At 43.6% G+C, this 27,289-nt stretch overlaps 1 protein-coding gene across 1 annotated transcript; it reads left to right on the top strand.

The window, feature by feature from the left end:
* Positions 1-4,209: 4,209 nt before the first annotated feature.
* Positions 4,210-27,287, top strand: LOC138784703 (extracellular calcium-sensing receptor-like). The gene is made up of 11 exons (XM_069960364.1): positions 4,210-4,378; positions 7,405-7,489; positions 11,088-11,222; positions 12,664-12,955; positions 14,411-15,241; positions 18,967-19,194; positions 19,405-19,528; positions 19,957-20,843; positions 23,446-23,471; positions 26,604-26,682; positions 27,225-27,287. The coding sequence occupies exons 1-11, from the start codon at positions 4,210-4,212 to the stop codon at positions 27,285-27,287; spliced, it is 2,919 nt and encodes a 972-aa protein (XP_069816465.1).
* The last annotated feature ends 2 nt before the right edge of the window (positions 27,288-27,289 follow it).

Here is a 27,289-nt window from a genome sequence, read left to right as displayed (position 1 = left end):
CCTACTCTGCTCTACCAAGCCACTCTGCATTTTATATATAAAGGATATAAGCTTCATCTTAATGTCTAGTTCCAAAAGTGATTGAAAAATCCCTGAATGTGCAATAGAAAATCTTCCTTCCTCCTGTGAGCAAGCCCTAGCATGTGACAACTGATGATAAAAAAAACTTGTGCTTAGGTAATAAACCATACATCTCACAAAAATAGTGAAAGGTGTGCAATTTCCCATCTTCAAATACATGGGCTATCTTATTGATACCCCTCTGCTTCCAAAACCAACTATTACAAATTTTAGTGAATTCACAAATGTGCAAATTATTACAGAGCGGAGCAAGAGCTAAGCTCCCACTTATACCGCACCAGAGTCTGGTCTCATTCCAAATTTTATCTAACAAGTAACACAGTGAGGAGCTTTTATAGGGCTCCTGTATCAGGGAGCCAGACTCCAACAATTCGTACCAGTGATCAAAAGTGCTCATACTCAATAAATGCTCAAAAATAGCCACTTTTACCCCTTTTATAATATTAGCAAAATGTGCTGAAAGAAAATATAAACGCAAGTTAGGAAGCGCAAACCCTCCCTTTCTCTTAGGGGTTGCAAAAACAGAGTATTTCAATCTGACTCTTTTCCTTCCCCAAATTAAATCACCCAACATATTTTCAATTGACTTAAGCCACGAATCCTCGATCCAGATGTGGGAGGCCATAAAAAGAAAAAGAAGCTGAGGCATAACAATCATTCGTATTATGATGATTCTATCCGCCATAGATATAGGGAGAGTCTTCCATACCCCTATCCTACTTTTGAGATTCTTGGCGAATGGGATTAGATTATAATTCCGAAAACCATCCATCTGTCCGGAAATTCTGATTCCAAGGTACTCCAAGCTATCCGATGGTCCCAGAATCCTAAGTTTCCCTATAGGGGAACCTATCTCCCCATCCAGAGGGAGAAGAGACGATTTCTCCCAGTTGATGGCGAAACCCGAGAATGACCCAAACTGCTCAATTTTTTCAATCATAACTGGAAGTACCTTTTCTGGGTCCCTAATAAACATCAGAACATCATCTGCGTATAATAGAAGCTTAGGGAAGCCACAACAACTACCGAAACCACAGTACCCAGGGTACTGTCTTGCCCAAGCTGCCAGAGGCTCAACATAAAGTGCAAATAATAAAGGGGATAGGGGACACCCCTGTCTGGTCCCCCTTCCAAGAGAAAAGGGCTCAGAAGGAGAGCCATTTACAGTGAGTCTCGCTATTGGAGAATTATAAAGTGTTTTAGTCCAATTCAGGAAGCGTCCCCCTATACCCATCTTCTCCATCGTGTACCACAGGAAATCCCACTCCACCCTGTCGAACGCCTTAGTGGCGTCTAAGGACAGGATGGAGCGGGCCCCCGGGACACTCAGTTGAATGTTGGAAAACACTCTACTGATGTTATCATGGACTGTCTTGCCTGGCATAAAGCCACACTGTTCGTCCCCTATAACTGAGACAATCACTTTGCCCAGCCGCAAGGCTAAAACTTTTGCGAATATTTTTATATCAGTGTTTAAAAGAGAAATGGGACGGTAGGATTCAACCTCCAGGGGATCTTTACCTTTCTTGGGAATTAAGACTATATGTGCTTCTCTCATGGACTGTGACAGGGAGCCCCTACTACAGGATTCTTTCAAGACCTCTAACAGGATTGGCAAGACGGCACCAGACTGTTTTTTATAGAAAAGGAAAGGCAAACCATCATATCCCAGAACCGAGTTACCCGCAAAGGACCCCAAGGACTCCTCCAGGTCCTCTATTGTCAACTCCTCCTCCAGTAAAACCGAGTGTTCATTAGCAAGTGAAGGCATCGTAACGTCTGCAAAAAACTCTTGCATTTTTCTCCTGTCAGCCAGACAGTCAGAGCCATATAATCTAGCAAAAAATTCTACCAGCACCTTTTCAACATTCTGTCTACCCTGAACCATCTTACCCTTGTGGTTCCTGAGCCCGGTGATGTCCTGACGCTCTTGTTGGTTTTTAAGAAGACTAATCAAAAATTTATTGGGTTTTCCTCCCGAGAGAAACTTCTGCTGCCCCAGAAACAATAATTTATGCTGGGCCTTCTGTCTCAACCACTCCCCATATGTGTCTTGGGCCTTCCTAAGATTCTTCAATGCCTCTGGAGTACCTTCCCTTTCAAATTCCTTTGTGTGATGTTCCTGCTGCGACTTGAGTTCTCTCTCTTTTACACCAAATTGTTTTTTTTTAATAGAGATCTGTTTCACATAGAGACCCCTGAGATAAGCTTTTAAGGAGTCCCAGACAATTAGAATATCTGCTGTCCCCTTATTTGTGTCCCAGAACCATTTTATTTCCTTACTCATTTCTTCTTCATTGTTCAAAATGTTGAGCCAATGCTGGTTCAGTCTAAAAGGTTTAGGAATATAGTCATCCCCCTGGACCTTTAGTTCTAACAAATGAGGGGTATGGTCTGAAATAGTTTTAGATTCTAATCTGATATTTTTAATGTATTTTAACCCCATATTGTTAACAAGAGCTAGGTCTATTCTAGAGGCAGACTGGTGCGAGGCACTGAAGCAAGAGAAAGCAATTTTATCCGGATATCTCAAACGCCAAGCGTCAAACCAGCCTACCTCTTTACAAAATTTCCTAAGAGGAGATGAGTGCCCTATATTTTGTGTTCTAAAACTTTTGCGATCTAAATTTGGATCAATCACACAGTTGTAATCACCAAGCACAAACAGGCACTCCTTTTCCCTTTCTGGAAGTTCATCAGGGCTACCAAAGCATCTACCTTAAAAGGTGGGGGGATATAGATAAAAGCAATGACCACTTCCCTTCCATCTAGCTTCCCATGCCTAAAGATATAACGACCTCTTTGGTCAACAACTGAGGAGTATATAGAGAAGTTGACCCTGTTATGGATAAAGACTGATACCCTTGAAGAGTAGGAAGACAGAGTGGAGTGCAGTTCATATTTTGCCCAAAGTCGCTGACATTTATAAATACTATCTTTATCTAAATGTGTTTCTACAATACCAACTATAGCAGGGAGATGTCTATTAAGAGCCGCATAGCGGGAGCCACCAGGAGAAGCTGCCTTGCCACCTCACACTTTGGGAGGCATTGGGGATTTCAAAAATGTATCTATCTTAGAAGATGAATTTGAATCCTTAAATGAGCTATTACCTCCTGATTTGCGATTTTGTGCTTTAACTGGCATAATCAGCACATGAGTCTGTAGGAGACAGAAGTACATACAAAGAGACACAGAGATAGATACTCGTGCTTAGCTATCATGAAGGACATAAATGGAGTTGCATGTAAGTAACTAATGAAAAAAAAAAAAAAAAAATATATATATATATATATGTTACGCTTTGCATGACAAGATGCAGGATTCCAAGCGGTAAAGTTCATAAACGAAGGAGAAAGGAAAGTAACAACCATTCATTCCCCTCCGTTCAATTGTTTGTAGTCCTCCACCTCCCAGTCTGCATAGAGGCCAAGTTTAAAACTTTGCCCAGGAGTCTTGATGTAAACAGAGGATCCTCACCAGATCGAATTTTCATGCAAATGTGCTGCAAAAACCAAGGAGGGGGTAAGAAGAGGGTAGCGGAAACAAGATATTCGATCTTCAGTATCTCAGATCTAATAGCCTTTAAGCCCAGCATAGGAGGGTAAGCCTGCATACCTGCACCCTGGTAGCATACAGTAATGTGGTACTCCTGGTCATTCATCATGTTTCCCCTTCTCTAGTGTTCTGATATATCACAGAGCTGGGCGCCCTGGCCTGAGGAGAAGGGGAGATAGCAAGTTACAGTCACAGAGCATCATTCTTTCCCGCCCGCATTTCACTGTATTGCCTTCATAGTCATTACACAGGGACTTGCTAAGACTCAGTCAGGTAACAGGTTAGGGTGTTATCAAACCCAAAGAGAAGGAGCACGGCTTACCCTCACCCAGTAAAGTTGCAGAAACAGGGAGACATTCAAGGCATGAGGCTGCCCAAGCACCGGCAGCAATGGCGCCCTGGCGTCCTGATTTCAGTCTGTCACGTGACTGCATCTGGGCGGACCAGGAGCCTCTTGTAGTTTGCATGCCTCATGAGGTTACCTCCCACATGCTTAACCCCCATCCTTGCTGTATCTCGGAGCCACATATTCCGCGGTCCTGCAGTCGTCTCACCCCTGCCTTCGGCACAATGCGTCCCAGAGGGGACTCCGCCAAGCACCTCCAAACTCCCGACTCCGTCTGTCATCTCCACCACCGCATCGCCGCAACTCCCGGCATCAGACCCTCCACAGCCAGACGAGCCCTCCTTCAAGCCAAGGAACCGCCGACCCCCGAGCCCCCAAGGTCCGGGGACACAGGTACGGATAGTAGTACTATTCAGGGGGGGAATACATGGCTCAGCGCCCGGGCAGGCGAGGCTCCGGAGGTGCTAAGAGGCAGGTGCAGCTACGCCATCTTGCTGCTGCTAGCCACGCCGAGTTTGCTCCTATGTTTGCTCCCTTAAGACCCCCTCCCTCCAACTCTTCTTCCTACAACATGTGACCTCCTCGTCCTCCTGCTATGACTAGTGTCGGGACAATGGGAAAGAAGTCTTCAGGCTGTGGGGATCCTAGCCTGCTGCTGCTGCTTGGAACATGTGCACCACTACACCACATGTTAGTAAGTATACTGTATACGTAGTGTGTGTATAAATGTAGGTGTATAACGCATCAATGTAGTGTGTGTATAGGGTATGGGCTGGATGTTTTAGATTTGTATAATGTGTTTTTATGGATGTCTTAGTATGTGTATGAGTGTGCGTACCTTTGTGGTAGTGGGTGTTATATATATATTCTAAGAAGGCGCAAGGCACCGTCATAGATGGGAGATGTGTCTCACCAAGGATCCTGCCTCGGTGAGTTGAAATACTATGATTGCTGGTGTCAGGTGCAATAGGCCACTGGCACATATTTAAAATTTAGTATGGCTGCAATGCAGCTTAGTCCGGGACGGTCTTTCACAGTAGTATGCCAGAGAAGCCACACACAGAAGGAGCATATAAAAAGATATATATTTATTCTGCAGGTGACCACTGAGGCCGGTGATTAACTGCAGCTCCCATGAATAGTGTATGATGTCACTAAGGCAATACAGTGTTTTATTCCAGAGAAATAAGGTGGTCACTCTATGGCGGTAACATTGGTCTGTATATAGGGCCGTTTCTAGGTAATTTTGACTACAGTGCGAATCCTGCTAAAAGTGCCCCCCCCCCCAAAAAAAAAATACCCCCTGTTCTTCCCTCACCCATAGTAATAAGCCCCCCGTGCTCTCTCCCATAGTAATAAGCCCCCCTGTGCTCTCCCCATAGTAATAAGCCCCCCTGTGCTCCTCCACCCATAGTAATAAGCCCCCCTGTGCTCCCCCCATAGTAATAAGCCCCCCTGTGCTCCCCCACCCATAGTAATAAGCCCCCATGTGCTCCCCCACCCATAGTAATAAGCCCCCCCATGCTCTCCAGCATAGTAATAAGCCCCCCTGTGCTCTCCACCATAGTAATAAGCCCCCCTGTGCTCTCCCCCATAGAAATAAGCCCGCTGTGCTCTCCCCCATAGTAATAAGCCCCCCTGTGCTCCACCATAGTAATAAGCCCCCTTGTGCTCCCCCACCATAGTAATAACACCCCGTGCTCCCCCACCCATAGTAATAAGCCCCCCTGTGCTCTCCCACCCATAGTAATAAGCCCTATGTGCTCCCTCACCCAAGTAATAAGTATTCAGGCGGGCGTTCGGGCACCAGTCTTGCCCTGTGATGGGGCACAGAGGCAGGTGATGGGGTGAGCGGGCGGGCAGCCGGGGGTGCCTAGCTCAGTGGAGCCACCAGCGCCCCCTAGCTGTCGGCACCCCGTGCGGTCACCCGGCCCGACCACCTCTAGATACGGCCCTGTCTGTATATAGTGTATATACAGTCATTATGCGTCAGTAACTGTATGGTGGTAATATTGGTCTATGTATAGAGTCATTTGGGGAGATTTATCAAACATGGTGTAAAGTGAAACTGGCTCAGTTGCCCCTAGCAACCAATCAGATTCCACCTTTCATTCCTCACAGACTCTTTGGAAAATGAAAGATGGAATCTGATTGGTTGCTAGGGACGACTGAGCCAGTTTCACTTTACACCATGTTTGATAAATCTCCCCCATAATGTGGTGGTCAGTCTATGGCAGTAATATTGGCCTGTATATAGTGTATATAGAGTCATTATGCTGTGGTCACTTTATAGCAGTAATATTGGTCTGTATAGAGTGCGTTTTTAGGTCATTATGCGGTGGTCATGCCGAGGGGATATTATTGGTCTTTATATTTGTGTCTTTTCTTCAGTAACAGTTTGGAGGTTATATTTGGTCCTGATGTAACAATATATTTCTTAAAAGGAATCTATATAACTAGTTTTTGTGTGTCAGTCTTTTGCAACACTAGCAGCAGTCCTGACATGTAACCTTCTAAACTGACTGACTGTGACTAGGTGCTCTAATACACGGAGCGAAAATTGCCTGAATCAGGCCGATACAGCTCTATGTAATAAGGAGAACACAGCTGCAGGCGTGGTCAGCGCAGCTGCAGCTCTAATTTCTGGTCCCATCACTGAAGTAACAGCCCCTCAGCCAATCACTGGCCCGGTGGTGTCCTTTCTCTCCAGTAATTGGCCCAGTGGTGTCCTGTCTCACCAGTGATTGGCCCGGTGGTGTCCTGTCTCGCCAGTGATTGGCCTGGTGGTGTTCTGTCTCAGCCAATCACTGGCCCACTGGTGTCCTGTCTCTCCAGTGATTGGCCTGGTGGTGTCCTGTCTCACCAGTGATTGGCCCGGTGGTATCCTGTCTCGCCAGTGATTGGCCTGGTGGTGTTCTGTCTCAGCCAATCACTGGCCCACTGGTGTCCTGTCTCAGCCAATCAATGGGCCGGTGGTGTCCTGTCTTGCCAGTGATTTGCCTTGTGGTGTCCTGTCTCAACAGTAATTGGCCCGGTGGTATCCTGTCTCGCCAGTGATTGGCCCGGTGGTGTCCTGTCTCTCCAGTGATTGGCCTGGTGGTGTCCTGTCTCAGCCAATCACTGGCCCAGTGGTGTTCTGTCTCGCCAGTGATTGGCCTGGTGGTGTCCTGTTTCAGCCAATCACTGGCCCAGTAGTGTCCTGTCTCGCCAGTGATTGGCCCGGTGGTGTCCTGTCTCTCCAGTGATTGGACTGGTGGTGTCCTGTCTCAGCCAATCACTGGCCCAGTGGTGTCCTGTCTCGCCAGTGATTGGCCCGGTGGTGTCCTGTCTCTCCAGTGATTGGCCTAGTTGTGTCCTGTCTCAGCCAATCAATGGCCCAGTGGTGTCCTGTCTCGCCAGTGATTGGCCTGTTACTTCAGAGATGGTACCAGAAGTGAGAGCTGCAGCTGCGCTGACCGGGGAATCCAACAGACAAGGCCTGAGGACACCGGGGATTGTGATCAGGTAAGTAATAGCTTTATTATTTACTATATAAAGCAAGGGATGCACGGACATAATCGAGTATAACATCTATATCTGCTACTAGTTATCATTTATTAAACCTCGTATAGTATATTATATTCTGTTATTCTTTGACCATCAGAAAAAAACAACTTATTGTGTATGAGGGTCTCTTGGGCCACATTGCCAGTTTTCCTATTATATCATTATATACAATTATGTATTTCTCCTATATTCTGAGGATGATGATGATGATATCCGCCCTGGGACTGAGCGTCTATATACAGGAAATCACTGACGTGTAATTATTGACATAAATCCCAGGATGGACGAGAGATTCCTATATATAGTGAGTATCTGGTAATACCTGCGGAAACCAGGAGACATATATGAGGTGAGTGAAATATAGACATAGGTCTGATAATATATTATTTAGGAATAGTGTATTTCTGAGCAGGTGTATTTACCTGTATGTAGTATCTAAGCCTATCATGGGGTATACTATTAAGCTGTGCCAGTATATTGAAGCCTATGATATGTGACATTTTCTCCTGAGTTGATGTATCATCAGAGATCATCAGGGACCATCAGAGATTATAACAGATGAAAGTCAGGGACCTTGTGTAGACCAACGAGTACACGTGCAGTAACACAGCATGGTGAGGAAGCAGGGACACAAACTCAGTGTTATTATGAGGCCTGCTATCGTAAAGAAAGGAAAGCCTGGGGCCTGGTGAGGACTGACAATCCAGCACACTTGAGTTGTTGTACCCTGGAAAAAAGAGGAATGACAACGCTATGTAGTAACAGAGATGCTATCTCCATCGGGACCCATACCCAGGTTGGGGTTGGTTGAAGGTGCAGCAAGTTATAAGGAGAGCTAATGTACCAAAGGAACTTACCCTGATGGACATCAAGGTTTACACCTTTTTCATCAGGGCCAACCTGGTATTGCATAATGGACCAGATGAAGATAGGTTGTCTGAAAACATGTTGTCTGCGCTCAATAATCTCTATCTAGAGATGGTCCGAACCTGCTGAGGTTCGGGTTCTTACGAAACCGAACTCTCGGCAATGATTCCCGCTGTCTTCCTCCTCCGTGTAGAGGGTGGATACAGCAGGAGGACCGCCTTGAAAACTGGGATACAGCCATAGCCATAGGCTGTATCCCAGTTTTCCAGGCGGTCCTCCCGCTGTATCCACCCACTGCACGGAGTGGCCAGACAGCGGGAATCTGATGCCGAGCGTTCGGGTTCATATGAACCCGAACCTCAGCAGGTTTGGACCATCCTTATCTCTATCTGTAACCGGGATCAGTTTGTATCAGGGAAGCACAGTTAGAAGACCATCCCTTCTCAGGTTTCATTTCAGAGGAACCTCGTTGACAGACTAGTCTCCCTTGAAACAAATCCATAGAATGCACAATATAACACTTTATACCTGGGAGACAGAGCCTGACATCACTTAATCTTTTCTCATTGGGGTTACACTAAATGAACATAGTTGGGAGGAAACGAACATGAGCATGGAGAGAACATCTAAACTCCATATTTTTTATTTTATTTTATTGTATAACGCACATAGATTCTGCAGCACTTCACCTATCTGTATGTTTTTGGGGTGTGGAAGGAAACCGGAGTACCCGGAGAAAACCCTTACAAACTCTTTGCAGATGTTGCCCTTGGTGGGATTTGAACCCAGGACTCCAGCGCTGCAAGGCTACACTGCTAACCACTGAGCGACCGTGCTGCCCACCAAATACAAATGTTGTCCTCTGTTGTGTTAAACCGAAGACCCGAAAGCTTCAAGGTAACAATATACTGAGCTACCATACTGTCCGCTAAGGTTTTCTGACAAAAAATGATGAGCCAAGATAAAGTTGTTGGAATGGAATGAAACCTTCTATGTGTGATGTAATGTAGATATACGTGTGATGTAATGTAGATATACTGTTATGAACATACCTGCTGATGCCTCCACTGCTCTCTCAGCACACCAGCTGGAAAGGGGGGAGGCGTCTGGACTGTCTGACAGGCATGCTGTTCAGCCTGTCAGAGTACAGAGACGCCGGTCCAATCAGAGCTGATGCTCCCTCCTTACTCCCTCCCGGCTCTGATTTAAACAGGTGGAGGCTTCCATGCCTCGCCCGTGATCAAGTCTTTTGGCTGGCTCGTGCGTTTATTGTGTGCTCCTTTCTGTGTTTGACCTCTTCATCTATATTGTGGACTTGCCTTTTGGATTCTGATTTGGATTTGACGTGACCTCCTGGTTCTGACTCGGCTTGTTTGGTTTGTTCTTTGTTTCCCTGGACTGCTTTCTCTGTTTGACTTCTGGCTTGGACTTGTGGTACTTCTGGATTGTGATTCTGTGTATGACGTGACTTCCTGGTTTGACCTGGCTTGTTGGTATTTGGTTTATCTTTCTCCTTTGTCTAGCCTTAATGGTTAGGTCTGCTGGGACTTGTAGTTCTCCTGTTTTTGTTGTTGCCCTTGCTTCCTCCAGACTTGTACTGTTTCATCTCCCCTCCTGCACTTAGCCAGTGTAGGGACCGCCGCCCAGTTGGGGACTGCTGTTTAGGGCAGGTCGTCCAAGCAGGTAGGGATAGGGGTCTGGGTTCAGAATAGGGCTCACTCTTCCCTGCCCCGGACGTGACATATACGTGTGATGTAATGTAGATATACATCTGGTTACAACATCAGAGGGAAAGGATAAGTTTAATAGAGAAACCTGTAGAATTGTGCAAAGGCCTCTAGTGAGATATGTTTGGGCACCTCTAGCCTGGATATAAGATTAGATATGGTTGGGCACCTCTAGCCTGGATATAAGATGAGATATGGTTGGGCACCTCTATCCTGGATACAAGATGAGATATGGTTGGGCACCTCTATCCTGGATACAAGATGACATAGGTTAGGCACCTCACAGATACAAGATGAGATAGGTTGGGCACCTCCTAGACATAAGATGAGATACTGTTATACAAGGAGGATGCAGGATTGGATATGGCTGTTGATGGAGTGTCCATGTTATGCGGCACAATCACCACAGAGGTTACAGCTTGGCCTGTAGATCTTGCACAATGGAGCATTATCCTGCAGCTGGAAGCCATGAGAGACAACACATGTGGCCTCAGGATGTCCTGTACATATCACTGAGCTGTTAGTGTCCTCATATCACTACTAGGGGTGACCACTGTCCTATGTGATGGCTCCTGCATAATCACTTAACCACTGCTCCCAACACTCACCGTGCAAAATACGAACCCGAACCATCGGTATTTGATTCCCGCTGCCTTCCAGTTCCGTGGGGAAGGTGGAGACAGCCCGAGTACCGCCTGGAAAACAGGAATACAGCCTATTACCTAGGCTCGGACGAACATGAACCTTGGCCCTGTTCGATCATCTCTACCCAAGACAACTTTAGCAGCAGTCCCACATTTCTATCTGAATTCCCATTTTTTTAGTACAGGATTCAGGACATGCAAATCCTTGCAATATCTTTAACAAGTTGTACAACTAACACCTTAATTTTTACAGATGATGCGGCTTCGGTTCCTGCTCTGTATCTTACACTTCTGTGACTGCATTGAATGTACTTGCAGAATGACCAGCGGTGAGATCTCAGGTATATCCCTGGATGGGAAGATCATAATCGGAGCTGTGATGAGTGTTCACATGGACAGAATCTACCCAATCATCAATTACAAGGAGAGCCCTGGTCCTGCCACCTGTACCTCGTAAGACTTGTTTCTATCTACAGAGTTCTGGCAAAAGTCACTCAATATTGTATTAAAGAGGTTTCTGGTCTTGACTAAACAAAGCTAAAGGGGCATCCCAACCAAAGACATATATTGTATCTACATATTGTAGGTCACATTGTTTAAAGTGACTCTGTACCCACAATCTCCTGCCCCCCCCCCTCCAAGCCACCACCACCACCACTTGTATCGTCAGATAGCTTCTTTTAATCCAAGCTCTGACCTGGGGTCTGTCTGGCAGGTGATGCAGGTATTGTCCTGAAAAAAACAACTTTTAAACTTGCAGCCCTGTGTCAAGTTGGCATGACCTAGAGTGTCTGTGCCCTCGGCTTCCACTGCCTCTCCGTCCCTCGTCCCCACCCTCCTTATCATTAGGAATGCCCTGGGCAGGATTTCTCCTATTCATCACTTGTCTGAGCACTGCACATGTGTTGGATGGTTAAGGCACCTGTGCAGTGTTCAGACAAGTGATGATAAGGAGAAATCCTGCCCAGGAGCCTTCCTAATGATGAAGAGGGCGGGGAGGAGGGACGGAGAGGGGGTGCAATCCTAGTGCACAGACACTCTGGGCCACGACAATTTGACACAAGGCTGCAAGTTTAAAAGTTGTTTTTTTTTTAAGACAATAACTGTATCCCCTGCTGGACAGACCCCAGGAGAGATATTGGATTGAGAGCAGCTATCCAAAGGTACAAGTGGTGTTGGGGGGTGGGGGGGTGGCAGATTGTGGGTACAGAGTTGCTTTAAAGCCAGGGACAAAGGTATAGAAGGTGATTATACCTGGACCCTAGAAACTGGCAATTGGTAGGTGGGTGATAGCTTTACCTTTTTTCTTCTACTGATCAGACAGTGAGGCAGGCAAAAAAAAAGGACATAGAGAGTAGCTGCAGTTCTGTTTATGGTTGGGTATAGTGCAGTCTTTCTGTTTATAACTAACAGAGGGGTCAATTTGTTTTCTGTTCTACTCTCTGATTACTTTTTGTGATCCAGCTACTAGAAAATAGGTTGCAAAGTAATTTCCTAGCTTGATACTGCCTAAATATTTGTCCTGGTTGCAAGGATCCCAGCTAAAATCTGGGAATAAAGCCATCTGTAACTTTTCAGTTTCCCTGCAGCACCCCCGCAGGGTAAATGAAGCATTACACAATTCACATTTATATAAATGTCCATAAAATACATTGTTGTTCTGTGTCCTCCTAAGTGAGGGCTGCATCCAACTTCTGCAGGTACTGGTAATCAAATGCCAAAAATTTAGGCTTTGATTGACCTGGGCATGCTCAAGGTTCACTCATCTCTACTGAACACCCCATATACATGAAATTTAAGCCAGTATGTCCACTATGGAGAGGGAGGGGTATGTATCTTCAGCTGTGCAATACAATATATTAAGGAAACGTTCTCTTGTCTGTGTTGTTCCTAGCTTTATGTTAGATAAGTACCAGTGGGCTCAAGCCGTACAGTTTGCTGTGGAGGAAATTAACAATTCCCCTGATTTTTTGCCAAATATCAGCTTGGGGTTCCAGATTTTTGACTCTTGTAAGGACCCCCAGAGAACCATGTCAGGAACTATACAGTTGTTGAATGGACATGGACAACCTCTGCCAAACTATCGATGTAACCAGGACACAGAGCTGGCTGCAGTAATTGGATATCCTTCATCTAGATACTCCATTTTACTGGCTCATATCCTTGGGCTATACAGGTATCCACAAGTAAGTGCCGGGATGTCTATCATACTATGTGTCCTTTAGTATTTCCAAAGATGCCACAGGTTCTCTTGTCATGCTTCTTTGGGGGAAATCTTGCTAAAATAAGAATTATCCTTTTAGATCTTTTAGATGCTTTCTAGAGTATCTCTACCTACTGTGACACAGTCAGGCGTTTGTTGCTGGACGGAAGGTATTTTCCTCTCAGCTTGTCTTGCTCATAATAATGGCCGATTTGCGAATAAAATATTCGTAAATCGGCACTTTCCGCCGGGTACACCGGGGGGCGGGGAGGGGGTGTGAAGGGGGCGGAACGGAAGGCGCGGACCCAGAGTCCGCGCGATTCACCATCCGTTCCGCCAAAAGATACGCCGAAAACCTACTCCAGTTCTCAGCTGGCGTAGGTTTTCGGCGGTGCACACCAGAGCGCACGGGATTTATGTAGTCCGCCTCTACATAAATCCCCGTAGCGCCAGAGATGCGGGGACATTTAAAAAACGCCGGACTTAATAAATGTCCCCCTAAGATTTGAACTGTGAACTGCCTGTTTTTCTCTGTCTGCGACCGCTACCTAGCTATACCTGAGCGACTCTCCCACACTACCTACCAATCTATTGGGTCTGAATTCATGAATCTTCTCACTACCTTCTGAGGTTCAGGGTTTTCCTCTATGAGAATAATTGTGAAAGGACTTGCTTCCTTTGTAATTAAATGTGTAATAATTAAAAATGAAGATATTAAAGGGGTATTCATCTTTCCAATATCAATTTATTATGGATTCTGCACAGTTTTACTTTTATCTAGATGCATTCACCACCACTAAATGCATAGAATCATCAAATCCAAATCTCAGTCCACTCCGACACCAGTGAAAGTGAGGGGGGGGGGACACTGCCGCTGATCACTGTCTCCCTCTGTGACAGCAGCCCCCCCCCCAGGTCACCTGCACTGTGTGTGCCAATTCACCCCCCCCCCCCGGCACTCACCCATGCCACCCCAGCACTCTCCTCCCCCCTGCACTCACCCCCGCACTATGCTCCCCCCCCCCCACTCACCCACGGCAATCCAGCACTATGCTCCCCCTTCCTCACATTTGCCTGTGGCACCCCTCTGGCGCTCACCAGTGGCACCTCTCCCGGCTCTCTCCTGGACTGCACTGTGAACCCCCCCAGCGCTCAACTTGCACAGCCTGCAGCCCCCCCCCCCAATAACCCTCTGACCCCCTGCATCAATTCTTCTATCTCACTAACTCAACTCTTAGTGACATAGCAGAGTTGAGTTACTAAAATAGCAGTGTTGAGTTAGTGACATAGCAGAGTTGAAGCAGTCAAATAGCAGAGTTAAGTTAGTGATGTAGAAGTCAACTCTGTTATCTCACTGCCTCAACTCATTTTTTTAGATCTTGGGGGGAATAATATTTACATATTTCTCACACAATACTTTTCTTGAATTTTCCTACAGATTAGTTTCCTTGCCACAAGTTCTCTCCTCAGTGACCGTATCCAGTTCCGATCATTTTTTAGAACAGTCCCCAGTGATACCTTTCAGTCTCGGGGTCTAGCACAGCTTGTGTTGCACTTTGGATGGACCTGGATTGGTCTGGTGGCCCTTGATGATGATTATGGGCAGCAAGGTATCCAACTGGTGAAGAGGGAGATACTAAAAGCTGGAGCCTGTGTGGCCTTCACAGAGACCATAGTCTTGAGTCAGCAAGATCGAAACGCCCCTCATATTGCTCGTGTGGTTAAAGACTCAACAGCCACAGCAGTGGTCATCTTCTCTACTGACATAGACTTAAGCTTTGTACTAGATGAGATGCTGAGGCAGAACGTCACAGGAAAAATATGGATTGCCAGTGAGTCTTGGGCAACCTCATCTTTCTTGTCAGTGAGCAAATATTCAAGACTTCTTCATGGAACAATCGGTTTTGCCCTCCATAGTGGAAGCATGCCGGGATTTGGAGATTTCCTCAATAGGATCAATCCATCCATGGTCGTGGGAAACCAATGGATAAAAATATTCTGGGAACAAGTTTTTGGCTGCATATTCCAAGACCAGAAAACCCCTGAAGTCCCATCAAACTCATCAATAAAAGAATGTACCGGCCAAGAAAGTCTTAGGACCATCTGGAACAGTTACAATGATTTATCCAATCTACGGGAAACATACAATGTCTATACAGCAGTTCATGCTGTAGCAAAAGCTCTGAGCGATTTGGGTAAATGTAAGAAGGGAGATGGACCATTCCCCAATAGAACATGTGCGGATATTAAGAACTTTAAGCCTTGGCAGGTTAGTGTGAGCTCATGTTTAAGATGTAAACCATGGCTAGACAAGAATATTTTAGTAATTTTTGGGAATAACAGTAACAATTTTATTGATATAGCACCAACAATTCGGGGGGTACAGACAAAGTCAAACATTGCAGAGATGTAGCCATCTCATAATCATTAATTCAAACATGAGGAGTGGGGGGCCTGCTACAGTGTTTCCACCATTTTTATACAAAGAATAGATGGGAGTGAGAAGTGTGAATTATGGAAGATGTTAGTCGAAAGTCATTAGCAGAGCATACAGGACAGTCAGGGTGGTAAGCAGAAATGAGGCAGGATATTTAGGGAGGTGCAGCACTGTGGAGAGCTTTGTGAGTGAGTAAGAGCAGTTTATATTGTTTTCTGTACTGAATAGGGAGCTAGTGTAGTGACTGGCATGGGGGGAGGCATTGGTGTAGTGATCGGCAGAAGGACTGGCACAGGGCAGAGGCTTTGGTGCAGGGGCTGGACAAGGAGGTGAGCCTGGTTTTGTATTCAGAATAGACTGGAGGAGAAGAGTTTAGAGAAGAGAAGGCCATTTAGTATGAAATTGCAATATTAACCCCTTCCACCAATATGACGTCCAGGAACGTCATGAAAAGCAGTGCCAGAACGCATCATGACGTCCCTGGACGTCATGCTTTCCCTGCCTCCCCCCGCTGTCCCTAGATGAGATCCGGTGGTGGGAAGAGGCTGTGTCACACAGACAAAATGGATAAAATGGATATCGCTGTAATCGTATCGACCTGACGAATAATGGTACCATCTCATATGTGACGTATAGTAAACGGCGTATACAAAAATGCTCAAAAACTACTGCTAAATTGTCTTTTTTATTCGTATCACCTCATAAAAAATTAAATAAATATTCATCAGGGTGTCACATGTCCTTCCCAATGGTACCGATGGAAACGTCAACTTGTCTTACACAAATATTTTGGTACCAAAAGCCCTCTGTGACAGGGTATAATGGCTAAAATAACCCTGAAATAAAAAAAAAAGACCCCAAAATTCACCTGGTCTTTGTCATGTCTGCGGTCTGTGGTTGAGTCAGGTGACGCACTGCGGCCACATATGGGGGATTTCTAGAAACATTGAAACATGGGGAATAAATATTGAGTTCCATTTCTCAGTAAGTATTTGCTGTGTTAGAGGAAAAATTGATTAAAATGGAATATCTGCCAAGAAAAAAAATGAAAATTTTAAATTTCCCCTTAAACTTGCTTAAATTTTTGTGAAACCCCTAAAGGATTAATAAACTTATGAAATGTTACTTTGAATACTTTGAGGGGTGCAGTTTTTACAGTGGAGGGATTTATGGGGGTAACTAACATACAGGCCCCACAAATCCACTTCAGAACTGATTTGGTCCCTAATAAAATCAGAATTAGAAGTTTTCCTGAAAATTAGAAAAATCACTGCAAAATTTCTAACATCCTAACAAGTAAAAGGACGTTTACCAAATGACGTCACCATAAAGCAGACATGTTGTAGATTTTGCAATTATAATTAGTTTATGAGATATGACCATTTTTCTCAGAAAAATAAAATTTTGAATATAAAGAAATGTAAATTTTGTAAATTTTTCAAATTTTTGCCAAATGTTGTGTTGTTTTTTTTGTTGTTTTTTTTTTTTACAAAAAACTACTTAGTGTATCATCAAAAGTATACCACTAATATAAAGAGGAATATGTCATGAAAAAACAATCTCATAATAACCGTGATGGTTAAAAGCATCGCAGAGTTATCACTACATAAAGAGAGACAGGTCAGACTTGAAAAATTGGCCCTGGGCATTAAGGCATCAAAAAAGGCTGCGGAGGCAAGGGGTTAAAGGCAGGAATAAATCCGAGCACCAATGATAATTTTTGCTAATTTAACAATGAGGAAACAATTGATTTTAGAGCGATATTTTTTTTTTTTTTTTTTAGAAACAGGTGACAAGAACGTGAAAAGGCTTTTATGTGGGGAGTGAAAGAAAGATCAAATGTAAAATACAGAGAAATACACCGTCAAGATACCCTAGATGTCTTGGGTGTAGGTCCCTGAAGTGTAACCCACTCAAATTTTTTCAACTATAACTTTGCAATAATAGACTAACTTTGACCCACTATGGAAATATGTCCTATTGTTTGGTAGTTGTGACCCATCCTTAGTGCCACACTATCCCAGTAACAATGGGTTGTTCCTCCAGGGTTCTGTAACTTATTGATTTAATCACGGAAAAGTAAAACAAAGAATTGCGCATGAGTAGAGATGGGGGAAGTAGTTGGATATTTGCTTTGCAAGGTTCGCAAACTTTGAGTCAAATTGATTAATATTTGCAAATCGAGTCTTAACAAATTTAAATAAAACAGCCAACCTAAAGTAGCTACAGTACTGGGACTATTGCAGAATGATGAATTTGTTAACAAGTGCCAAAAATTGGAAAATCACAAATTAAAAAAAAAAAAAAAGTCAATCAGCCAGTCAATTTTCCAGTTTCCGCCACGGACAGCAGAAGACCTTGGTGGATAAGCAGCATAAAATATAAAACTTCATAGTAAACAATTTGACACGTTCCCACCCCCCTTCGAGTCCCTATTCATATCCCCTTGTGTGGCCCCCTTTGTATACCCATTTAGTTTAAGTGGCACCAATATAAGTGACCATTTCATTTAGATTTGAATAGATTTTTTATTTTATTTTATTTTTATATAGTCGTAGAGTAAACTATTACTAATGAAAATGAAATCTTAGAACACAAGCTCCATTAACTGATTCCAGTAAATAGGAATAGGAATTTACAGGAGTTTACAGTGCCCAGTGAGTGACTAATATGGGCTGTGTCTTCACTGGTCCAAGTGAATTCCTACCCAGTACCTTGGTAAACTGGACACTTGGTTGGCAGCTACAACAAAAAAAATCACCCACAATCTACCCACAATCAGCCCTCCTATGCTTTCCTCTCCTCTCTGTCTCTATATCCCTCTGTTAGTCTCTCCCTGCTCTGCTGTATTTTCCTGCTGCCATCCTGCTCTCTCCTCCACACACAGCCGACTGAACCATTACTGAACCGCCTTATATATAGAGGGGGAGGGGCTGATATCACAAAGGGGCCTGCAGCTGATTGTACAGGCGCTAGGAATGATGCTTAATCTTTTTCTCCAGCCCAGTGACGCTCAGGACACCTAACATGTGCGGCCGCCATTTTTATTTTTTTTTAAAACTTTCTTAACTAATCTGTGTGATTTCGCTTCGCAGAATAAAGCAAATTGACAGTGCGACTCACAGTGAATATTGCTTTGCCGGATTTGCTTCACTCGTTTCTACTTGAGTAAAACCTATTGCTCCTTTATTTCAAATTAAATTAAATTATTTAAAGAGTTTTCCAAGCAAAATGGAGTATTGTGCTATCTACAGGAGCTTGTAGATTGTAAGTCCTTGCGGGAAGGGTCCTCTATGCAGTCGGCCATTTACCTTATTCATGTAAAATGTTTTGATTTTTTTATGTCCTGTTTGTCACCCCCTATCACTTGTATAGCGCTCTGAAATCAAGGGCAAAAAAAATAAATAATAATAATGATGATCATCATCATCATCATCATCATTGTTGTATCATTTCCTCACAGTTGTTGCTCTGAAATCAAGGGCAATTAAAAAATGAATAATAATAATAATAATAATAATAATAATAATAATAATAAATGTATAATTTCCTCTCAGTTGTTGCACTACTTGAAGAAGTTACGTCTGAACACGTCCGATGGTAGACAACTTTTTTTCGATGAGAATGGAGATCCACCTGCTGTGTACGATATAGTGAACTGGCAGCTGAGCCCTGAAGGAAAACTCCGACAAGTCAAAGTGGGCAGCTATGATACCAGTATAACCAGTGGGGATGTCTTCACTATTAATACCAGCCACATACAGTGGGGAGATGAACACCATGGGGTGAGCCATGCACCAATTTTAGACATGATCAACAAAAAGTGAATACTACTACTACTACTACTACTACTACTACTACTACTAATAATAATAATAATAATACAATGGAAAATAAAATAAAAAAATTACAAACAACAGATCATTGTGTTATGACATATTAACTTTGTCATTATATACAGATTTTTTAAGGTTTTTTTTTTTTTTTTTCCTCAGGTCCCTGTTTCCGTTTGTAGCCTCAGTTGTCCACCAGGCTTTAGGAAAGCAGCCAGAGAAGGTGAACCTCTGTGCTGTTTCCAATGCATCCCATGTTCTTCTGGAGAGGTAGCCAACCAAACAGGTAGCAAACAAAAACTATTTGGCCAATGAAATGTTTTATTCTCTCAGTCTATTGTTAAAGTAGTTATCCAAAAATCTGATCCAGTGTTGAACCCCTGTTCAGGCTCTGGTCAACATGTTGGTCTTCCTTTTTAAGTTCATGACACTTGACAACTAAAGTCTCAGTGGATAAGTGCTGTCCTCCTGGCATCAGTGAAGGAATCCAACATGCTATGGGAGCTGATTGGCTGCAGTGTTTACATGTTGTGCATTTAAAAGTAAAGACTGAGGTGCTGAGGTTCATCACAGGATCAGAAAGTGAGTAACTGTTGGTTTATAAAATATCTTTAAAATTTTTGTTACTACATAAATTTCCCCTTTCAGTTCTGTCTGTGAAACATAATATTGTAAAACTACTAATTTAAGAACCTGTTTCAAAACTTTTTTAAGATTCGCTACAATGTACCAAATGCCCGTGGGATACGTGGCCAAATCCAACCCAAGATCATTGTGTCCCGAAGACCCTAGAATTTCTTTCACATGAAGATCCACTGGGCGTCACCTTAATGGCTACTGGCATCTCCTCATCATTGGTTCCTGTGGCGATCCTTGGCCTCTATATTCACTACAGAACAACTCCCATTGTTCGAGCCAATAACTACTCCTTAAGTTGTCTTCTCCTGGTGTCATTATCGCTATGTTTTCTCTGCTCTTTACTCTTTATTGGTTATCCCCAGAATGAGATCTGTCTTTTAAGACAAGTGACTTTTGGTATTGTATTTGCACTTTGTGTCTCCTGCATCTTGGCCAAAACTTTTATGGTAGTCATAGCTTTTAAGGCCACAAGGCCTGGTAGTCAACTAAGACATTGGACTAGACCCCATGTATCATATCTCATAGTCATCTCATGTATCCTCATTCAGATATTACTTTGTATTATGTGGCTGATATTCTCTCCTCCCTTCCTAGAATATAATTCAGAAAGTAATTCAGGAGTACTGATCATTCAATGTAATGAAGGGTCACCTTTGGCTTTTTGGTCTGTGCTTGGCTATCTTGGTCTTCTGGCCTCCATTATCTTCATTGTGGCCTTCTTGGCCAGGAGACTCCCAGACAGCTTCAATGAGGCCAAGTTCATCACCTTCAGCATGCTGGCCTTCCTGAGTGTCTGGATGTCCTACATTCCTGCATCCCTGAGTTCCCGAGGGAAATACATGGTGGCCATGGAGATCTTTGCTATCCAATCATCAACCTGGGGTCTGATTATTTGCATGTTCCTTCCAAAGTGTTTTATTGTTGTATTCAGACCTGATATGAACTCAAGAGAGAAACTGATGGCTAAACAAAAAATCAGTCCTTGACAGTTGGAAATGTTTTCATATCCTCCTCTGTTTTAAGCATTTCATATAAAATATACATTTTCAGGACATATTATAAATTATTGGGAGTATTGGCCTGAGTATAAAATTTTGTCTTTTTGTGTAATCATTGAATTTGCTTGTGGATACCTATCAATTACACTGGTAATAGATGGAGTCAAAGCACTGGTGGGAGATGGGGGTCACAGGACTAATAGGAGATGGAGTCACAGGACTGGTTGGAGATAAATATAGAAATGTGATATAGACACCATGGAAATGAAAATAGAACTTACACAGCAGGGAGAGCATGCATGGATACGTTAAAGACTCCCAGTTTCCTGAATTATGCCACTTTTACAGACTGACAATACTGCGCACCCACCCTAAGATGAAGTCCAATTTAAAGTGGGGAAAGTTCGGAAGTTGTTAGAAATCATTGGCTGACAACCATGTAATAGGAGCTGCATGAACGACAACTGATGAAAGTGTACAGAAAATACCTCTCCAGGCTCCCCTGGTGTCCTCCTGCCAGTTCCAGGCTCATCACACCCTGAGCATTGATAGCGAAACTATGCCCAAAGGCAATGTACAGTGGCTGCCCAATGTTAGTAACATTGGAAATGGGATGTCTAACCACGGGGGTTGCTATTGGTTACACCCTTCACAAAAGCCTGTACTTATTGTAAGTGGTGATGTAGTAGTGATAAAGTTTCACCACTAGATGTCACTGTTATAGATATATGCACTTAGTTGTATGGAAAGGATTATTGTTTATTCATGTGTCACATGGATCTGTGAACCTATGGGAGTATCTTCTTTCTTATCATCTCTTGTTTTACTTCTTCTTATGCACTCTTCACCCACTCACAGCATATTTTGGATATGCTGGAGAAAGGAAGTCACATAGGTAGAGGAAGTGTAGAGGTTCTCTACAGTGGTCCCTTTGGGCCCTGGCCCTCTGCCAGGTCCCCTAACGCAGTCTTAGTCAGGCTCCTCTATGGTGAGGAAGCAAGAAAAGACGCAGCAAACAGTTTCTCTTCAAGTAAATCTATCTAACACTATGCAGTGTTAAACCCCTCACAGGAGAGGACTCGTCAGAGATCATCTCAACCCGTGCCATGGACTAGGAGAGTCACAGTGCAGGACAGTATTCACAGACAGCAAACAAGCTAGGAACTGATCCGGATAGAGCAAAGTTGCTAAAGCCTGTGAACTCTATCTCGCAGAGCGGTTGTCAGCAGGGAAACCTCAACATTCCGCTTATCCCAGGTAACAGGATCTGGTGCTTGTGTCACTAGGACAGGTCCCCCGACACTGGTAGGGCAAAAGGTGATGTGAAGACCCAAAGGTCAAAACACATTCAAAAGTATTCTCTCCTTCAGTATTCTTCTACCTCATCCTCTAACATCTCGGCAGAACACAATACTACTTGGGTTGGGACTCTCAAGACATGCTCCTCTCTGCTCCTCTGATTCTTCTATGCCTCCCACAGCACACAACTCAGTCAGCACGACTGTACTTTTCACTAAACTCCTATCACAGATCTGGATCCTGTATTGTCAAGTGTATTATCAAGGGTTCTATCAAGTGTAACATATCCTGTCAATGCACAGCTGTATATTTTGCTGTACCCCAAGAATTTTCAGAGTAAACAAGAGATTAGTTATGGTAAAGAGACTCTGTGATTTTTTGCCCTTCACCAGCACAATATACACACACTCCTTGGGACATTTCCCTTTTCTGTGGGTGGCGATACAGATAGTCTGGGAGGGTCACTACACCAATCCGGCCCACCGTGATAACATCCCAAGGGACACCTCAGCAGGCCGGATGACCACTGACCACAGGGGAACAAGGTACAACTGGCCCTTTAAACTAAAAGCAGGTGTGCCCAACCGGCACTTGGGTCACAACATAACATCACTGGGCTCGGCTGTATCTTGGCCAACAACCACTGGAGTGCCATCTAGAGAGTGACTGGCTGTACCTCCGCCATAGCAATGCGGGGGCTTACCACAGAACGCTATCCAACATCATGTGTGGATGTGGTTTTGCCTGCACTAAATGCTCACAACATTCACTCGTCCCTCTCTTGCCTGGGAAGGTATACTTCCAGTGAAGCACTATAGAGCAGAACAGGTAGGACCTTTTAGTTTTGAAAACATCTATTTTACCTAATATTGGTATAAAGATCCAGAGTAATTACAGCTACTTAGCTTCAGTAGGGACCAGACATGTGGTAGGTGTCCTGCAACTAGTGTTGAGCAAACTTGTCTAACTGTCTGAATTTGGCAATGTTCACTGAACCCGAATAATTGACTCCTGCATCTGGAGAAGTTGAATGCCATCCTAAGGAGTCCTGGAAAACAGGGATAGAGCCATAGTCTGCATCCATGTTTTCCTTGCAGCCACAGGGTGGCTTCTAACTTCTCAATATGCCAAAAAGCCAAACGCCACACATTCGTATTCGGAGAACATTGCCAAAATTCCTACCAATATTTCTTCATGGCACTCCACTTCCTCCCTCTGGCCATTTTAAAACCGAGAGGGGCAGGTGCATGTTACTAGCATTGCATGTGGGAAAAACTACATCCACACACAATGGTGAATAGCTGGCTCCAGACATCTGGAGTTTGGAATGGGATGATGTTGCCGAACTCAAACAGTGTGAACAGTTTGGCAAGTTCACTTAACAACTTGGAACCTATAGGCCATCAGAAAGGTATGTGTAGGTGTATGTTATACACCTTCAAAAACAAGGTGGAGAGGTCAACACATCCAATAAAAAAACTTTTTCTTTATTCTGAATCCATTAAAAATGTTTCAGGCAGATACAAAAAGTGCAAAAATACCCAAATCTAACGTGTTTCTGGCCACAAGCCCTCAATCATAGATCTAGACGTATCATTAAGGGCTTACAGTCAGAAACGCGTTAGATTTGTGTATTTTTTGTACTTTTTGTATCTGCCTGGAAAAACTTTTAATGAATTTCTAATGAAGAAAAACTTTTTTATTGGATGGGCTGACCTCTCCGCCTTGTTTTTGAAGATACCAGAAGATTTTCATGGTCGTGCACTAGCTGGATGAGCTGCAACATAATTATGTTCTATTGACTACATGTAAGTTATACATGATATACAACTGGGCTCCACATTGTACTCGGAACAAACTTCTCATATATAACATCTGTATCTGCAGCTTATTATAATTTATTAACCTATTATAATATATCATATTCCGTAGTCATAATTTGACCATCATAAAAAATATACTTATTTCACTTATAAGGTTCAATGGCCCCTTGGGTCACAGAGCCGATTATATCATTATATATAATTATGTATTTCTCCTATATTCTGAGGATGATAACGCTATCCGCGCTGGGACTGAGCGTCTATATACAGGAAATCACTGTTGTGTAATTATGGATATAATTCCCAGGATGGACGAGAGATTCTTATATATAGGGGGTGTGCGATAAAACCGGAGGAAACTGGGAGAAACATATGAGGTGAGTGAAATGCAAGACATAGGGCTGATATAATGATGCTTAGGGATAGTATGATGCTGAGCAGGTGTATCTAACTTCTAGATGTTTTTAGAGTATCTAAGCTTATCATAAATTATACTGTGCAGCTGTTTCAGTGCTTTGAACCCTATCATGTGTGATATTGTGTTATAAGCTGGTGTATATAAATGACTTTGCTAGCTCGGCTCCTAAGTTCTAGCTCTCTTTTTGTCCGTAAAATCTACTGTAGGGGGTGCCTCAGGAATCGGTGAGCTTTTCCCAGTAGCTGTTATCACCTTCGGAGGGGAGGTATAGTAGGCTGGAGATATAGGGAGGGCGGAAACGGGTGCAGCCATGAAGCAGTACGGGGGTTAAGTTCTTAAGGGCAGGGGGTTAACTGAAGGTTACTGGGAAGAGTAGGAGAAGGAGGTGCGGGAGGATGCTAGTTTGGGCTTCTCAGATAGTTATAGGACGTAAAGGGGAGGGCTTTTAGTCCCACAGTTAATTTTGTGAGCAGGTGGTGGTATAGTTAGTTGCTCCAAGTGCCCAGACGTGGAAACACCGCCTGTCGGCCCTTTGTGAGTTGTATGGCCGGGAGGTGGTTGGCTAAGTGCTTTTGCAAACTTGTCATGGCAGCTGGCTGAAGAGTGGTTGTGGATGGCACTGGATAAGGAAGTTTTGGAGGTCCCATCGAAAGGATGGCAACGCTCTCCTTTTTATGGCATGGAGGTTGGCGCATGGTTGTTGGCGGTTACCACTTGGCAGGGTTATGCACAAAGGTTCCATAGGAAATGGAGGAAGCAGTATAGGTCATATTTGTAAGCCCTGAGTTGACGCGATGTGACTGGGTATCCATTCTGTACAGCTGTATGGGCCATCCATGACCTCCTCGAGTATTTGGTTATGTTTTATATGGATGATACTCAGATTTAAAGATGTTATATATTTTGACATGTTATTTATTCAATAAAAAGGGGTTTTGGTGTAATTTTTTTTGGAAATTGGGGGAGAGGGAGAGAGGAAAGGGGTGGGCGGAAGGTTCAGTATACCCCTGCAATCTGCCGTACACCTAGTCAGGGGTATTGAGGAGGTGTACTAACAGTGACAGTACCCATTGTATAGAATAGGTAACTATACAGTTTGTACAAGTACAGTGGGCAAAGGACCCTTGTCTGTATTAGGATTGGCCCTTTTGAAAGGTTATTTCAGTTTGGACTTCACTTTTAAAAGAAGGGTTTGGCCCAGAGTGGAGTCTGTGCATTGACCATCCTATGAGAACTGTATTTGTTCAATGCGTTTTTAGGTAATATAAAAAGCCACAGTGCCATAGGGGTTTCCACCCTGAGTCTATTTCCTATGCCAAGGCGAATTGGATATTTTTGTGAGGGCTTAAGGGTACACAGGTGATAAAGCACATAGGAATTTTTAAAATATTCATCATGTTACTGTAATGGATTTATTTTGAAGTGCTAAAAGAATTCTGTCGCTAGGTTTATGCCGTTTTAAATGAGGGCAGCATAAACTAGTGACAGAAATGCTAAACAGATCGATGTATTACTGATATATCATTACGTTCAGCTGTTATCCTAATATGCAGGAGAATAGGATTTTTGCCACACGCCTTCCCCGCCCTCCAGCTGACCGTTGACTGCATATACATAGCATGGATAGATAACTTCCAATCACCGGCAGTGGGCAGAGTTTTTTGCTTCTCATGAATATCCAGGACTACTGGGCTCATGCACATAATGGAGAGGACTACTTATTGTCCATGTTATTTAGGGGGATATCTCTTAATCAGCTGCACAGAACAATGTAAGTGATACATCATTCTGTTCAGTTTCTCTGTCACTAGTTTATGTTACCCTGAGATAAGACAGCAGAAACCTACTGACAGAGTCTATTTAAATTCAGTTTTAAAACAAAAATACAAGCAGCAGAACTATTCCAGAAATGTAGTAAATGGTCATGTGTCTGATCGTTCAGTTGTGTCATCCGTCTAGTAGATACATGAAGAAATTTGCAGAAGAAATTGTGATTGGATGTTAGTCTGGTTAATGGGCAGGTCAAAGTTGTGGGGGATGTCCTACCCTATAAATAAACTGAGCTTTCCTGAACCTCTCCAAGAGAGTCCAAAATATACAAATCTGCATGCCTGTGTATTTCTCTCCCAAGCAGGCCCTAACACCAAGGAGGAATTCATGTTAATTTTAATTTGTTTCTCACAGGCATCTGAGGCTTTGTGGTCAGGAGGCCTACATAAATTTTCTGAAGCCATGCCAGCTTTTTTTAGGTTTTGTTCTAGAGGTAATGGTGATATATTTGTGATTACAATATTAGAGGGAGAGGATATCTTTATTGGGGAAAACTATACAACTGTGCGGAGGCTCTACTACCCTGTTGGGTGCCTCCAGCCTGGGTAAAAGATGCAATATGGTTGGTCACCTCTCGCCTAGATACAAGATGAGATACGATTGGTTATGGAGGATACAAGATAAGATACGGCTGGACATATAGGATACAAGATGAGATTCGTTTGGACATTGAGATTACACTTGTAGGTTCTAATGCTGCTCGCCATAAAAACGGGATCAGTGATAAATCTGGTGACTGGGCAGAGAAGTAAGTGTTACAATCTGGAGAAGACATTCCTAGAACCTCTTGCATGTATACACACTGCCCCAAATTCACCTCTAAGACCCTTTTTATAGGGCAGTGGGGGGAAGCATTTTTACGCCCACTTGTGGTAAGACCTCACCTATATTCTTCACATATCTGACTAAATAATTGCAGGACGAGGTTTGCCAAAATTTTATCTGGGTAAATTAATTTCTATTCTTGTCTTGTAGGGTTCTGGAATAATACCAAAAACTATGGAATATCTCCAACCAGTTCTACATCTGACACTATAATT

Source organism: Dendropsophus ebraccatus, chromosome 1, assembly GCF_027789765.1.
Source record: "Dendropsophus ebraccatus isolate aDenEbr1 chromosome 1, aDenEbr1.pat, whole genome shotgun sequence".
In the NCBI taxonomy this organism is placed as follows: Eukaryota; Metazoa; Chordata; class Amphibia; order Anura; family Hylidae; genus Dendropsophus; species Dendropsophus ebraccatus.
The sequence above is the reverse complement of the archived record's forward strand: the minus strand, read 5'-3'. Positions and strand labels throughout refer to the sequence as shown.